Source organism: Nesoenas mayeri, assembly GCF_963082525.1.
Source record: "Nesoenas mayeri genome assembly, chromosome: 33".
NCBI classification, from domain to species: Eukaryota; Metazoa; Chordata; class Aves; order Columbiformes; family Columbidae; genus Nesoenas; species Nesoenas mayeri.
The window spans coordinates 193011-209931 of record NC_137573.1 but is presented as its reverse complement, the minus strand read 5'-3'; the positions used below and the strand labels follow the sequence as shown (position 1 = coordinate 209931).

Below are 16921 nucleotides of genomic sequence, written 5' to 3'. Positions count from 1 at the left end.
GGGAGTCACTGGGAGGGAACTGGGAGACACTGGGAGGGCAATGGGGGGCACTGGGAGGTACTGGGAGACACTGGGAGGAACTGGGAGGGGAATGGGAGTCACTGGGAGGGAACTGGGAGCACTGGGATAGACTAGGAGGCACTGGGAGGGACAATGTGGGTCACTGGGAGGTAATGGGAGTCACTGGGATAGACTGGGAGTTACTGGGAGGGAACTGGGAGGGGAATGGGGGTCGCTGGAGAGTAATGGGAGTCACTGGGAGGGAACTGGGAGCACTGGGATAGACTGGGAGTTACTGGGAGGGAACTGGGACAGACTGGGAGGGGAATGGGGGTCACTGGGAGGCACTGGGTGGGAACTGGGAGTCACTGGGAGGGCAATGGGGGTCACTGGGAGTCACTGGGAGGGAACTGGGAGGCACTGGGAGGGGAATGGGGGTCACTGGGAGTTACTGGGAGGCACTGGGGGGGAACTGGGAGGCACTGGGAGGGGAATGGGGGTCACTGGGAAGTGATGGGAGTCACTGGGAGGGAACTGGGAGCACTGGGATAGACTGGGAGGGAATGGGAGGCACTGGGAGGGAACTAGGAGCACTGGGAGACACTGGGAGTTACTGGGAGGGAACTGGGAGGGGAATGGGAGGGGAATGGGGGGTCACTGGAGGTACTGGGAGCTACTGGGAAGGAAACTGGGAGGTTACTGGGAAGTAATGGGAGTTACTGGGAGGGGAATGGGGGGTACTGGGAGGGAACTGGGAGGGGAATGGGGGTCACTGGGAGGTACTGGGAAGCACTGGGGGGGGAACTGGGAGGTTACTGGGAGTCACTGGGAGGGGAATGGGGGTCACTGGTTGTTACTGGGAGTCACTGGGAGGGTCATTGGGGTTCCCAGTCCCCCTCCCAGTCCCTTACTGGTCCAAACTGGTTTCTCCAGGGGACACTGGGACTTACTGGGACTTACTGGGACTTACTGGGGGGTCACTGGGGGTCACTGGGGGGGTCACTGGGGGGTTCCCAGTCCCTTACTGGTCCAAACTGGTTTTGTCCCCAGTGCCACCGGGGCCGCCGCGGTTGGAGCTGCCGAAGGGGGCGGAGCTTCCGTGGGTGGGCGGGGCCGAGGTGCACGTGACCTGCCACGCCCCCCCCGCGCGCCCTCCCGCGCAAATCCGCCTCACGTTGGGTCAGCGCCGTTTTGGTGGCGTTTTGGGGCGTTTTGAGGCGTGTTGGTGGCATTTTGGGGCGTTTTGGTGGCGTTTTGGGGCGTTTTGGGTCATTTTGGTGGCGTTTTGGGTCATTTTGGTGGCGTTTTGGGGCGTTTTGGGTCATTTTGGGGCGTTTTGAGTCATTTTGGAGGTGGGGGGTGGGGAGGGGGTGTTGGGGGATGAGTTTTGGGTTCAATTGGAGGGATTTTGGTGCCATTTGGGGGGGGGATTGGGGGGTAAAATCCATTATTTTAGGATGCGGGGTTTTGGGTCATTTTGGGGGGTTTTGGGTCATTTTGGGGGGTTTTTTGGGGCGTGGGGGTTGGAGAGGGGAGTGGGGCAGATTAGGGGGTGATCTTGGGTGATTTTAGGGGGTTTTTGGGGTGATTTGTGTTGATTTTTGGGGTGTTTTGGGTGGTTTTGGGGCTCATTTCAAGTGAATTTTGGGGCTGATTTTTGGGGTGACTTTTTGGGGTGATTTGTGTTGATTTTGGGGCTGATTTTTGGGGTGATTTGGGGTGATTTTGGAGGTGATTTGGGTGATTTTTTGCGTTGATTTTTTTGGGGGATTTGGGTGATTTTTTGGGGCTGATTTTTGGGTTGATTTCAAGTGAATTTGGGGCTGATTTTCGGGGTGTTTTGGGGTGATTTTTGGGGGTGATTTCTGGTGATTCTTGGGGTGATTTTGGCGGTGTTTTGGGTGATTTTTGTGGTGATTTGGGGCTGATTTCAAGTGAATTTTTGGGGCTGATTTTTGGGGCAATTTGGGGCTCATTTCAAGTGATTTTGGGGGCTGATTTTTGGGATATTTTGGGCTGATTTTTGGGGTGTTTTGAGTGATTTTTGGGTGATTTGGGGCTGATTTCAAGTGAATTTTGGGCTGATTTTGGTTGAGTTTTGGGGTGTTTTGGGGGTTTTTGGGGTGGTTTCAGGTAATTTTTGGGGTGTTTTGGGTGATTTTTGGGGTGATTTTGGGGGTTTTTGGGGCAGGGGGGCAGCTCTTGACCGACGTCACCACCCGCGTCCTGGAGACTTCGAACCCCAAACTGGGATCCAGTGAGGCCACTGCCCGGTACAGACCAGTATAAACCAGTGTAAACCAGTATAAACCAGTATAGACCAGTATGGGCCCGTACATATCAGTATAGACCAGTATGGGCCAGTACACACCAGTATAGACCAGTACAGAAAAGCTCTGGCTGCTACAAGCCAGTACAGACCAGTACAGACCAGTACAGACCAGTACAGACCAGTACAGACCAGTACAGACCAGTACAGACAGTCAGGTCCCGTTGGGTCCCATTGGGTCCCGTTGGGTCCCAGTTCCCTCCCAGTCCCTCCCATTGGGTCCCATTGTGTCCCAGTTCCCTCCCAGTCCATCCCAGTTCCTCCCACTGGGTCCCACTGGGTCCCAGTTCCTTACCAGTCCATCCCAGTTCCGCCCATTGGGTCCCATTGGGTCCCATTGGGTCCCATTGGGTCCCATTGGGTCCCATTGGGTCCCATTGGGTCCCAGTTCCCTCCCAGTTCCCTCCCAGTTCCCCCCATTGAGTCCCATTGAGTCCCAGTTCCCCCCCATTGGGTCCCATTGTGTCCCAGTCCCCTCCCAGTCCGGTCCCATGGGGTCCCATGGGGTCCCATTGGGTCCCAGTTCCCTCCCAGTCCATCCCAGTTCCTCCCATTGGGTCCCATTGGGTCCCATTGGGTCCCATTGGGTCCCATTGGGTCCCATTGGGTCCCATTGGGTCCCAGTTCCCTCCCAGTCCTTCCCAGTTCCTCCCATTGGGTCCCAGTCCCCTCCCAGTTCCCTCTCACTAGGTCCCAGTTCCCTCCCAGTCCCTCCCATTGTGCCCCATTGTGCCCCATTGTTTCCAGTCTGACCCCCCAGCCGGACACCCACGGGCAGGAACTCGTTTGCGCGGCCGCTAACGAGGCCGGAGCCGCCCCCACCGAGGACACGATGACCGTGGAGGTGCTGTGTGAGTCACCCCCCAAAATACCCCCAAATCACCCCAAATCACCCCAAAATCACCCCCCAGGACCCCAAAAATCACCCCCAAATCACCCCCAAATCACCCCCCAGGACCCCAAAAATCACCCCCAAATCACCCCCAAATCACCCCCAATAATCACCCCAATAATCACCCCAATAATCAATCACCCTCAATAATCTATCCAATAATCAATCACCCCCAATAATCACCCCCAATAATCACCCCCAATAATCACCCCCAATAATCACTCCCAATAATCACTCCCAATAATCAACCCAATAATCACCTCCAATAATCAGTCACCCCCAAATCACCCCCAAATCACCCCCAATAATCACCCCCAAGTCACCCCCAAATCTTCCCAAGAATCACCCCCCAAGAATCACCACCCAAGAATCACCCCCCAAAAATCACCCCCAAAAATCACCCCAAAAATCACCCCAATAATCACCCCCAATAATCAATCACTCCCAAATCTTCCCAAGAATCACCCCCCAAATCAATCACCCCCCAAATCAATCACCCCCCAAATCTATCACCCCCAATAATCACCCCCAATAATCAATCACTCCCAATAATCACCCCCAATAATCAACCCAATAATCAATCACCCCCAAAAATCACCCCCAAAAATCACCCCAAAAATCACCCCCAAATCACCCCCAAATCAATCACTCCCAAAATCACCTCAATAATCACCCCCCAATAATCACCCCCAATAATCTACCCAATAATCACCCCCCAAATCAATCACCCCCCAAATCAATCACCCCCAATAATCACCCCCAATAATCACCCCAAAAATCACCCCCAAATCACCCCCAAATCAATCACTCCCAAAATCACCTCAATAATCACCCCCCAAATCAATCACCCCCAATAATCAATCACCCCCAATAATCAATCACCCCCCAAATCAATCACCCCCAATAATCACCCCCAATAATCACCCCAATAATCAATCACTCTCAATAATCACCCCCAATAATCAACCCAATAATCAATCACCCCCAAAAATCACCCCCAAAAATCACCCCAAAAATCACCCCCAAATCACCCCCAAATCAATCACTCCCAAAATCACCTCAATAATCACCCTCCAATAATCACCCCCAATAATCTACCCAATAATCACCCCCCAAATCAATCACCCCCAATAATCACCCCCAATAATCAATCACCCCCAATAATCACTCCCAATAATCACTCCCAATAATCAACCCAATAATCAATCACCCCCAAATCACCCCCAATAATCACCCCAAAAATCACCCCCAAATCACCCAATAATCAATCACCCCAAAATCACCACAAATAACCCCCAAATCACCACAAATCACCCCAAAAATCACCCCTCAGGACCCTAAAAATCACCCCAAAAATCATCCAAAAATCACCCCAAAAATCACCCTGAAATCACCCCCAAGTCACCCCAATAATCACCCTGAAATCACCCCAAAATCACTCCCCAGGACCCCAAAAATGACCCCAAAAATGACCCCGGGACCCCCAAAATCAGCCCCTGGGACCCCAAATTGCCCCCCAGGACCCCAAAAATCACCCCAAAGATGACACGGGGACCCCAAAAATCACCCTCCCAGTCTGACCAGTCCCTCCCAGTTCCCCCAACATGGGTCCCCCAGTCCCTCCCAGTCCCCCCAGTTCCCCCCAGTTCCCCTCCCAGTCCCTCCCAGTCCCTCCCAGTCTGACCAGTTCCCCCCAGTTCCCCCCCCATAGACCCCCCCCAGTCCCTCCCAGTCTGACCAGTATCCCCCAGTTCCCCCCAGCCCCCCCCAGATCCAGGGGCTGGAGTCCCCCCAAGTGGGGGCGGGGGAGACGCTGCGATTGGTCTGTGAGAGCCGGGGGGGGAACCCGCCCCCCAGTCTGCACTGGGAGAAGGTACTGGGGGCACTGGGGGCACTGGGAGGGGGAACTGGGAGCACTGGGAGCACTGGGATGGGGAACTGGGAGCACTGGGAGAGGGAACTGGGGGCACTGGGGGCACTGGGATGGGGAACTGGTGGCACTGGGATGGGGAACTGGGAGCACTGGGAGCACTGGGAGGGGGCACTGGGAGCACTGGGATGGGGAACTGGGGGCACTGGGAGCACTGGGAGCACTGGGAGGGGGAACTGGGAGCACTGGGAGGGGGAACTGGAAGCACTGGGAGGGGGAACTGGGGACACTGGGAGGGGGAACTGGGAGCACTGGGAGCACTGGGAGGGGGAACTGGGTGCACTGGGAGGGGGAACTGGGTGCACTGGGAGGGGGAACTGGGGGCATTGGGAGCACTGGGATGGGGAACTGGGAGCACTGGGAGCACTGGGAGGTGGTACCCGCCCCCCCCCCGCCCTTGACCCCGCCTCCCCTTCGTCCTGACCCCGCCCCCTCCCACGGCCCCGCCCTCTGCAACCTTGACCCCACCCCTTGACCCCTGACCCCGCCCCCTGTGCCCTTGACCCCGCCCCCTGTGCCCTTGACCCCGCCCCCTGTGCCCTTGACCCCGCCCCCTGCATCTTGATCCCGCCCCCTGTGTCCTGATCCGGCCCCCTCCCACAGCCCCACCCCCTTCATCCTTGACCCCACCCCTCTTGCCCACTGGCCCCGCCCCCTGCGTCCTTGGCCCCGCCCCCTGCATCCTTGGCCCCACCCCTTGGTTCCTGATCCCGCCCCCTCCCACGGCCCCGCCCCCTGCATCCTTGACCCCGCCCCCTTTGCCCTCTGGCCCCGCCCCCTCCCCTGGCCACGCCCCATGTGCCCTTGACCCCGCCCCCCTGCAGCCTTGGCCCCGCCCCCCCTTATCCTTGACCCCGCCCCCTGGTTCCTGATCCCACCCCCTCCCACAGCACCACCCCCTTCATCCTTGACCCACCCCCCTTGCCCCCTGGCCCCGCCCCCTCCCCTGGCCCCGCCCCGTGCATCCTTGACCCCGCCCCCCGGCGTCCTTGACCCCGCCCCCTTTATCCTTGACCCGCCTCCTGTGTCCTGATCCCGCCCCCTCCCACAGCCCCACCCCCTTCATCCTTGACCCCACCCCTCTTGCCCACTGGCCCCGCCCCCTCCCCTGGCCCCGCCCCCTCCCCTGGCCCCGCCCCCTATGCCCTTGACACCACCCCTCTGCATCCTTGGCCCCGCCCCCATTCATCCTTGACCCCGCTCCCTGTGTCCTGATCCCGCCCCCTCCCACAGCCCCGCCCCCTGAATCCTTGACCCCACCCCCCTTGTCCCCTGGCCCCGCCCCCTCCCACGGCCCCGCCCCCTCCCTTGGCCACGCCACCTGTGCCCTTGACCCCGCCCCCCTTATCCTTGACCCCGCCCCCCTTATCCTTGACCCCGCCCCCTGGTTCCTGATCCCACCCCCTCCCACAGCGCCGCCCCCTTCATCCTTGACCCCACCCCTCTTGCCCACTGGCCCCGCCCCCTCCCCTGGCCCCGCCCCCTCCCATGGCCCCGCCCCCTGACCCCCTGACCCTGTTTCCCAGGCCGGGGTCCCCCTGGCGGGTTCGTGGGTGACCGAGGGGTCCCCCCGGGTGACCCGGAGCCGTTTGACCTTGACCGTGACCCCGGGGGACGACGGGGTCACCCTGAGCTGCCACGCGCGCTCCCCGGCCCGGCCCGCGGGGGACAGCGCCCGCGCCACCCTCCGCGTCACCTGTGAGCACTGGGATATACTGGGAGGCACTGGGATGGACTGGGAGGCACTGGGAGGGGGGACTGGGACATATTGGGGGCACTGGGATGGACTGGGAGGCACTGGGAGGGGGGACTGGGACATACTGGGGGCACTGGGATGGACTGGGAGGCACTGGGACGGACTGGGAGGGGGGACTGGGACATACTGGGGGCACTGGGAGGTGGTACTGGGATATACTGGGACATACGGGGGGGTACTGGGAGGTGGTACTGGGACATACTGGGAGATTCTGAGAGCACTGGGAGGTGGTACTGGGACATACTGGGACATACTGGGAGGCACTGGGAGGGGGGACTGGGATGTACTGGGACATACTGGGAGGCACTGGGACATACTGGGAGCACTGGAGGAGCGCTCCCCGGCCCGGCCCGTGGGGGACAGCGCCTGCGCCACCCTCCGCGTCACCTGTGAGCACTGGGACATACTGGGGGCACTGGGATGGACTGGGAGGCACTGGGAGGGACTGGGAGTGGGGACTGGGACATACTGGGAGCACTGGGACATAGTGGGGTGGGGGGCTGAGAGCACTGGGAGGTGGTACTGGGACATACTGGGACATACTGGGAGCACTGGGAGGGGGGACTGGGATGTACTGGGACATACTAGGAGCACTGGGACATACTGGGAGCACTGGGAGGGGGGACTGGGATTTACTGGGACATACTGGGAGCACTGGGACATACTGGGAGCACTGGGAGGGGGGACTGGGATGTACTGGGACATACTGGGACATACTGGAAGCACTCGGAGGTGGTACTGGGACATACTGGGAGGCACTGGGAGGGGGGACTGGGACATACTGGGAGCACTGGGATGGACTGGGAGCACTGGGACGGACTGGGAGGCACTGGGAGGGGAGACTGGGACATACTGGGGGCACTGGGATGGACTGGGAGGCACTGGGATGGACTAGGAGGGGGGACTGGGACATACTGGGGGCACTGGGAGGTGGTACTGGGATATACTGGGACATACGGGGGGGTACTGGGAGGTGGTACTGGGACATACTGGGACATACTGGGAGGCACTGGGAGGGGGGACTGGGATGTACTGGGACATACTGGGAGGCACTGGGACATACTGGGAGCACTGGGGGAGCGCTCCCCGGCCCGACCCGTGGGGGACAGCGCCTGCGCCACCCTCCGCGTCACCTGTGAGCACTGGGATATACTGGGAGGCACTGGGAGCACTGGGATGGACTGGGAGGGGGGACTGGGACATACTGGGGGCACTGGGATGGACTGGGAGGCACTGGGATGGACTGGGAGTGGGGACTGGGACATACTGGGAGCACTGGGACATAGTGGGGTGGGGGGCTGAGAGCACTGGGAGGTGGTACTGGGACATACTGGGACATACTGGGAGCACTGGGAGGGGGGACTGGGATGTACTGGGACATACTGGGAGCACTGGGACATACTGGGAGCACTGGGAGGGGGGACTGGGATTTACTGGGACATACTGGGAGCACTGGGACATACTGGGAGCACTGGGAGGGGGGACTGGGATGTACTGGGACATACTGGGACATACTGGAAGCACTCGGAGGTGGTACTGGGACATACTGGGAGACACTGGGAGGGGGGACTGGGACATACTGGGAGCACTGGGATGGACTGGGAGCACTGGGACGGACTGGGAGGCACTGGGAGGGGGGACTGGGACATACTGGGGGCACTGGGATGGACTGGGAGGCACTGGGATGGACTGGGAGGGGGGACTGGGACATACTGGGAGATACTGAGAGCACTGGGACATACTGGGAGCACTGGGAGGAGGGACTGGGACATACTGGGACATACTGGGAGGGGAGACTGGGAGATACTGGGACATACTGGGGGGTACTGGGAGGTGGTACTGGAACATACTGGGAGCACTGGGAGGTGGTACTGGGACGTACTGGGACATACTGGGAGCGCTGGGAGGTGGTACTGGGACTGATCTATCCGTACTGGTTTACACTGGTCTGTACTGGTGTGTACTGGTTTATACTGGTCTGTACTGGTTTATAATGGTCCATAGTGGATTATACTGGTCCGTACTGGTCCATACTTGTTCATACTGATCTATCTTTACTGGTCTGTACTGGTCCATACTCGTCCATACTGATCTAGCTTTACTGATCCATACTGGTCTATACCGGTCCATACTGGTTTATACTGGTTTATACTGGTCTGTACTGGTTTATACTGGTTTATACTGGTGCGCAGACCCCCCGGCCGAGGTGACAATCTCGGGGACGCCGTCGGTGGCCGAGAACGCGACGCTGATGCTGTCGTGCACCAGTACTCCCAGTTACCCCCCAGTGCGGCTGCGCTGGTGGCTGGGGGGGCGGGAGCTGCCGCCCAGTGACACCGTCCGCATCCCAGTATGGGACTGGGATGGGACTGGGATGGGACTGGGATGGACTGGGATGGACTGGGAGGGGATTGGAGGGGACTGGGATGGACTGGGAGGGAATTGGGGGGGACTGGGAGGGAACTGGGATGGGACTGGGATGGACTGGGAGGGACTGAGAGGGAACTCGGAGGGCATTGGGAAAACTGGGAAGGGACTGGAATGGACTGGGAGGGGATTGGGGGGGGACTGGAATGGACTGGGATTGAACTGGGATGGACTGGGATGGACTGGGATGGACTGGGATGGACTGGGATTGGACTGGGATTGGACTGGGATGGACTGGGAGGGCATTGGGGGGACTGCGATGAACTGGGGGGGACTGGGAGGGACTGGGATGAACTGGGAGGGACTGGGATGAACTGGGAGGGACTGGGATGAACTGGGAGGGAATTGGAGGTCCATACTGGTCCATACTGGTGTCCCCAGGTGGGATTCAGTGCCACAATCCAATGTCACACTGGTCCATACTGGTCCTTACTGGTCCGTATTGGTGTCCCCAGGCCGAGGGGCGGGGCGTGATGACGCAATCGAACGTGACGCTGAGGGGGCGGGGCCTCGACCACGGGCGCCCCCTGGAGTGCGAGGCCGAGAGTGCGGCCGGGGCGGGAATCCGGAGCGCCAGCGTGGTGCTGAGCGTCACCCGTGAGCACTGGGTATACTGGGTTATACTGGGAGGGACTGGGATGGGAATCCGGAGCGCCAGCGTGGTGCTGAGCGTCACCCGTGAGCACTGGGTATACTGGGTTATACTGGGAGGGACTGGGATGGGAATCCAGAGCGCCAGCGTGGTGCTGAGCGTCACCCGTGAGCACTGGGGTATACTGGGTTATACTGGGAGGGACTGGGATGGGAATCCAGAGCGCCAGCGTGGTGCTGAGCGTCACCCGTGAGCACTGGGTTATACTGGGTTATACTGGGAGGGACTGGGATGGGAATCCAGAGCGCCAGCGTGGTGCTGAGCGTCACCCGTGAGCACTGGGTTATACTGGGTTATACTGGGAGGGACTGGGATGGGAATCCGGAGCGCCAGCGTGGTGCTGAGCGTCACCCGTGAGCACTGGGGTATACTGGGTTATACTGGGAGGGACTGGGAGGGGAATCCGGAGCGCCAGCGTGGTGCTGAGCGTCACCCGTGAGCACTGGGTATACTGGGTTATACTGGGAGGGACTGGGATGGGAATCCAGAGCGCCAGCGTGGTGCTGAGCGTCACCCGTGAGCACTGGGGTATACTGGGTTATACTGGGAGGGACTGGGATGGGAATCCGGAGCGCCAGCGTGGTGCTGAGCGTCACCCGTGAGCACTGGGGTATACTGGGACATACTGGGAGGGACTGGGATGGGAATCCGGAGCGCCAGCGTGGTGCTGAGCGTCACCCGTGAGCACTGGGTTATACTGGGTTATACTGGGAGGGACTGGGATGGGAATCCGGAGCGCCAGCGTGGTGCTGAGCGTCACCCGTGAGCACTGGGTTATACTGGGTTATACTGGGAGGGACTGGGATGGGAATCCGGAGCGCCAGCGTGGTGCTGAGCGTCACCCGTGAGCACTGGGGTATACTGGGTTATACTGGGAGGGACTGGGAGGGGAATCCGGAGCGCCAGCGTGGTGCTGAGCGTCACCCGTGAGCACTGGGGTATACTGGGTTATACTGGGAGGGACTGGGATGGGAATCCGGAGCGCCAGCGTGGTGCTGAGCGTCACCCGTGAGCACTGGGGTATACTGGGTTATACTGGGAGGGACTGGGAGGGGCTGGGAGGGGAGTGGGAGGGACTGGGAGGGACTGGGATGGACTGGGATAGACTGGGAGGGAGCTGGGATGCTGAGCATCACCCGTGAGCACTGGGATAGACTGGGGTATACTGGGTTATACTGGGATATACTGGGAGGGACTGGGATGGGAGTGGGATAGGCTGGGAGGGACTGGGAGGGAACTGGGAGCACTGGGTTATACTGGGATGGACTGGGAGGGGCTGAGGGAGGGACTGGAATATACTGGGAGGGACTGGGATGGAGCGGGTTATACTGGGATATACTGGGAGGGACTGGGGGAACTGAGAGGGGACTGGGGGGAACTGGGATGGACTGGGAGGGACTGGGATGGACTGGGTTATACTGGGATGGACTGGGAGGGACTGGGAGGGACTGGGATGGACTGGGTTATACTGGGTTATACTGGGAGGGACTGGGATGGGAATCCGGAGCGCCAGCGTGGTGCTGAGCGTCACCCGTGAGCACTGGGGTATACTGGGAGGGACTGGGATATACTGGGAGGGAACTGGGATGGACTGGGAGGGACTGGGAGGGAACTGGGAGCACTGGGATATACCGGGAGGGACTGGGATGGACTGGGATGGGAGTGGGATGGACTGGGTTATACTGGGATATACTGGGAGGGACTGGGATGGACTGGGAGGGACTGGGATGGACTGGGAGGGACTGGGATATACTGGGAAGGCCTGGGAGGGACTGGGGGGGAACTGGGATATACTGGGATGGACTGGGAGTAACTGGGAGGGAACTGGGAGCACTGGGATATACTGGGAGGGACTGGGAGGGACTGGGATGCTGAGCATCACTCGTGAGCACTGGGATAGACTGGGTTATACTGGGATACACTGGGATGGACTGGGAGGGACTGGGATGGGAGTGGGAGGGACTGAGATGCAACTGGGATATACTGGGATGGACTGGGAGTAACTGGGAGGGAACTGGGACCACTGGGAGATACTGGGGGGGACTGGGAGAGACTGGGAAGGACCTCCCGAACTCCTGGGTCCCCCTCCCCGAACTCCTGGGTCCCCCTCCCGAACTCCTGGGTCCCTCCCCGAACTCCTGGGTCCCTCCCCGAACTCCTGGGTCCTTCCCGAACTCCTGGGTCCACCCTGAACTCCTTGAGCTGTAACTCAAAGCCTCTCCCCACCAACATCACCCCGTGGGCGGGGCCTGTGGAGAGGGAGTGGGCGTGGCCTCCACTGACCCCGCCCCCTCCCCCCCCCCCTCCCCAGACCCCCCCCGGGAGCTGTGGCTCGACGCCCCTCCCCCCAACGCCACGTTCCGCGCGGGGACGCGCGTGCGGCTGCGGTGTCACGCGCGGGGGGGCCACCCCTCCCCCCGCCTCACCTGGAGCAAGGTGGGGGAGGGGCACACACACCCCCGGACGCCTGGGTCCCCTCCTGAACTCTTGGGTCCCCTCCTGAACTCCTGGGTCCCTTCCCGAACGCCTGGGTCCCTTTCCAAACTCCTGGGTTCCCTCCTGAACTCCTGAGTCCCCTCCCGAACTCCTGGGTCCCCTCCCAAACTCCTGGGTCCCTCCAGAACTCCTGGGTCCCCTCCCTGAACTCCTGGGTCCCCTATATGGGGTCCCCTCCCGAACTCCTGGGTCCCCTCCCGAACTCCTGGGTCCCCTCCCCGAACTCCTGGGTCCCCTCCCGAACTCCTGGGTCCCCTCCCCGAACTCCTGGGTCCCCTCCCGAACTCCTGGGTCCCCTCCCAACTCCTGGGTCCCTCCCGAACTCCTGGGTCCCTCCTGAACTCCTGGGTCCCTTATTTGGATCCCCTCCCCGAACTCCTGGGTCCCCTATATGGGGTCCCCTCCTGAACTCCTGGGTCCCTCCCCGAACTCCTGGGTCCCTTATTTGGGTCCCTCCCGAACTCCTGGGTCCCTCCCAAACTCCTGGGTCTCCCCCAAACTCCTGGGTCCCTTATTTGGGTCCCCTCCCCGAACTCCTGGGTCCCTCCCCGAACTCCTACGTCCCTTATTTGGATCCCTTCCGCACTCCTGGGTCCCTCCCGAACTCCTGGGTCCCTCCCAAACTCCTGGGTCCCCTATTTGGGTCCCTTCCTGAACTCCTGGGTCCCTCCCGAACTCCTGGGTCCCCCCTCTTCCCCCATCAAGGACGGCCGTCCACTGAAGGAAGGGACCCAGGTGTCCGGGGGGTCGGTGACGTCACGAGAGCTGCTGGTGACCTTGACCCCCGGTGACAACGGCGCCACCTACAGCTGCCAGGCCAGCGGGGGCGGCCCCTCCCCCGCCAGCACCCGCCTGCGCGTCCTCTGTGAGCGGGGGAGGGGACACGCTGGGGACACCTTGGGGACACCAGGGGGTGGCCTTAGGGGTGGCCTTGGGTGACCTTGGGGACATTGGGGTTGATGGTGACACTGGGGACATTGGGGTCTTGGTGGCCTTGGGGTGGCCTTGGGGACACCAGGGGGTGGCCTTGGGCGTGGCCATGGGCTCTTGGTGGCCTTGGGGACATTGGGGTTGATGGTGGCCTTGGGGACACCATGGGGGGACCTTGGGGTGACAGTGGCCATGGGGACATTGGGGTCTTGGTGGCCTTGGGGACATTGGGGTTGATGGTGGCCTTGGGGACACCTGGGGACACCATGAGGTGGCCATGGGGTGTTGGTGGCCTTGGGGACATTGGGGTATTGGTGGCCTTGGGTGGTCTTGGGGACACTTGGGGTGATGGTGGCATTGAGTGGTCATGGGGGCACCATGGGGGAACCTTGGGGTGACAATGGCCATGGGGACATTGGGGTGTTGGTGGCCTTGGGGACATTGGGGTCTTGGTGGCCTTGGGTACATTGGTGTGTTGGTGGCCTTGGGGACATTGGGGTTGATGGTGGCCTTGGGTGGTCATGGGGACACCATGAGGTGGCCTTGGGGACACCTGGGGGTGACCATGGGGGAACATTGGGGTGACAATGGCCATGGGGGTTCATTGGGTTGACCATGGGGGACATTGGGGTGACCATGGGGGGACCTTGGGGTGACAATGGCCATGGGGGGTCATTGGGTTGACCATGGGGGACCTTGGGGTGACCATGGGGTGACATTGCAGTGACAATGGCCATGGGGACACCTTGGGTTGGCCATGGGGGACATTGGGGTGACCATGGGGACACCTTGGGGTGACAATGGCCATGGGGGGTCATTGGGTTGACCATGGGGGACCTTGGGGTGACCATGGGGACACCTTGGGGTGACAATGGCCATGGGGACACCTTGAGTTGGCCATGGGGGACATTGGGGTGACCATGGGGGGACATTGCGGTGACAATGGCCATGGGGGTCATTGGGTTGACCATGGGGGACCTTGGGGTGACCATGGGGGACCTTGGGGTGACAATGGCCATGGGGGACATTGGGGTGACCATGGGGGGATATTGGAGTGACCATGGGGGGACATTGGAGTGACCATGGGGGGACCTTGGGGTGACAATGGCCATGGGGGACATTGGGTTGACCATGGGGGACCTTGGGGTGACCATGGGGGACCTTGGGGTGACAATGGCCATGGGGGGTCATTGGGTTGACCATGGGGGACATTGGGGTGACAATGGCCATGGGGGACATTGGAGTGACCATGGGGGGACATTGGAGTGACCATGGGGGGACCTTGGGGTGACAATGGCCATGGGGGACATTGGGTTGACCATGGGGGACATTGGGGTGGCCATGGGGGGGCATTGGGGTGACAATGGCCATGGGAGACCTTGGGGTGTTCCTGATGTCCCCAGATCCCCCGGTGTCGGTGACAATCTCGTCGTCCCCGCGGGACGTCCGTCCCGGCCACGCCCTCCAGCTCACCTGCCTGGCTGGCCCCGCCCACCCCGGCCCCGCCCTCCGCTGGCTGCGCCAGGGACACCCGTGGGTGGCACCTGTCACATGTCTCCATATCCCCCTGTCCCTCTGTCCCCCTGTCCCCATGTCCCCGTGTCCCCCTGTCCCCATGTCCCCATTGTCCCCAATGTTCCCAGTATCCCCATTATCCCCAATATCCCTAATATCCCCATTATCCCCATTGTCCCCATTGTCCCCAATATCCCCAATTTCCCCAGTGTCCCCATTATCCCCATTGTCCCCAGTCTCCCCATTATCCCCCATTATTCCCATTGTCCCCATTGTCTCCATTATCCCCAATATCCCCATTATCCCCATGTCCCCCATTGTCCCCAATCTCCCCAATGTCCCTATTGTCCCCAGTGTCCCCAATGTCCCCATTATCCCTCAATGTCCCCATTATCCCCCAATGTCCCCATTATCCCCATTATCCCCATTGTCCCCATTGTCCCCATTATCCCCCTTGTCCCCATCGCCCCCATTGTCCCATTGTCCCCAATGTCTCCATGTCCCCCATTATCCCCAATGTCCCCATTATCCCCATGTCCCCCATTGTCCCCATTGTCCCCATTATCCCCAATATCCCCAATATCCCCAATATCCCCAATGTCCCCATTGTCCCCATTGTCCCCATTATCCCCCATTGTCCCCATTATCCCCCAATGTCCCCATTGTCCCCAATATCCCCATTGTCCCCCATTATCCCCAATATCCCCATATCCCCATTATCCCCAATGTCCCCATTATCCCCAATGTCCCTAATGTCCCCATTATCCCCATTACCCCAATGTCCCCATTGTCCCCATTATCCCCAATATCCCCATTATCCCGCAATGTCCCCATTGTCCCCATTATCCCCATTGTCCCCATTGTCCCCAATATCCCCATTATCCCTATTATCCCCAATATCCCCAATGTCCCCATTATCCCCATTACCCCAATGTCCCCATTGTCCCCAATATCCCCATTGTCCCCCATTATCCCCAATATCCCCATATCCCCATTATCCCCAATATCCCCATTGTCCCCATTATCCCCATGTCCCCCATTGTCCCCAATCTCCCCATTGTCCCCAATCTCCCCATTGTCCCCATTATCCCCAATGTCCCCATTATCCCCATTATCCCCATTATCCCCATGTCCCCCATTGTCCCCATTATCCCCATTGTCCCCATTATCCCCATTGTCCCCAATGTCCCCATTATCCCCAATATCCCCAATGTCCCCATCGCCCCCATCGTCCCCATTACCCCCAATGTCCCCATTGTCCCCAACGTCCCCATTGTCCCCAGGGTCCCCGGACAGCCCCTCCCCGCTGTCCCCGCCCCCTTTGGCGGTGTCACCGTGGGGTCCCGCCTGCGCCTCCTGGTGGCCCTTGGGGACCATGGCCAGCGCGTCACCTGCGAGGCCACCAGCCCCGCCCTGGGGGTGGCCGTGAGCGCCCAGCACACGCTGAGCCTGCGCCGTGAGCACTGGGATATACTGGGATATACTGGGAGGGACTGGGAGGGACTGGGGGGGTCAATGGGAGGGACTGGGGGGGACTGGGAGGGAATTGGGGGGACTGAGAGGGGACTGGGGGGGATTGGGATGGGACTGGGGGGGTCAATGGGAGGGACTGGGAGGGTAATTGGTGGGACTGGGAGGGATTGGGAGAGACTGGGGGGGACTGGGATAGACTGGGATGGACTGGGAGGGACTGGGAGGGGACTGGGAGGGACTGGGAGGGTCAATGGGAGGGACTAGGGGGGACTGAGAGGGAATTGGGGAGACTGGGAGGGACTGGGATATACTGGGATGGACTAGGGGGGACTGGGAGGGACTGGGAGGGAACTGGGAGGGGATAGGAGGGACTGGGATATACTGGGAGGGGACTGGGAGGAACTGGGAGGGGAATTGAGGGGACTGGGAGGGACTGGGGGAGAACTGGGAGCGACTGGAATTGGACTGGGAAGGGACTGGGATATACTGGGAGGGAACTGGGAGGGACTGGGAGGGACTGG

General features: G+C 60.5%; 1 protein-coding gene across 1 annotated transcript in view; it reads left to right on the top strand.

Annotated features, from left to right (window-relative positions):
* NPHS1 (NPHS1 adhesion molecule, nephrin) overlaps positions 1-16921 on the top strand; it is a gene marked incomplete at its 5' end in the record, with an annotated part of 39760 nt that overhangs the window by 9218 nt on the left and 13621 nt on the right. Inside the window, 11 exon segments of the mRNA XM_080361536.1 lie at positions 1051-1179; positions 2192-2273; positions 3077-3180; positions 4973-5094; positions 6678-6849; positions 9100-9257; positions 9790-10093; positions 12298-12422; positions 13188-13347; positions 14816-14945; positions 16211-16383. Of these exon segments, the coding sequence (XP_080217662.1) occupies positions 1051-1179; positions 2192-2273; positions 3077-3180; positions 4973-5094; positions 6678-6849; positions 9100-9257; positions 9790-10093; positions 12298-12422; positions 13188-13347; positions 14816-14945; positions 16211-16383 (1659 nt within the window).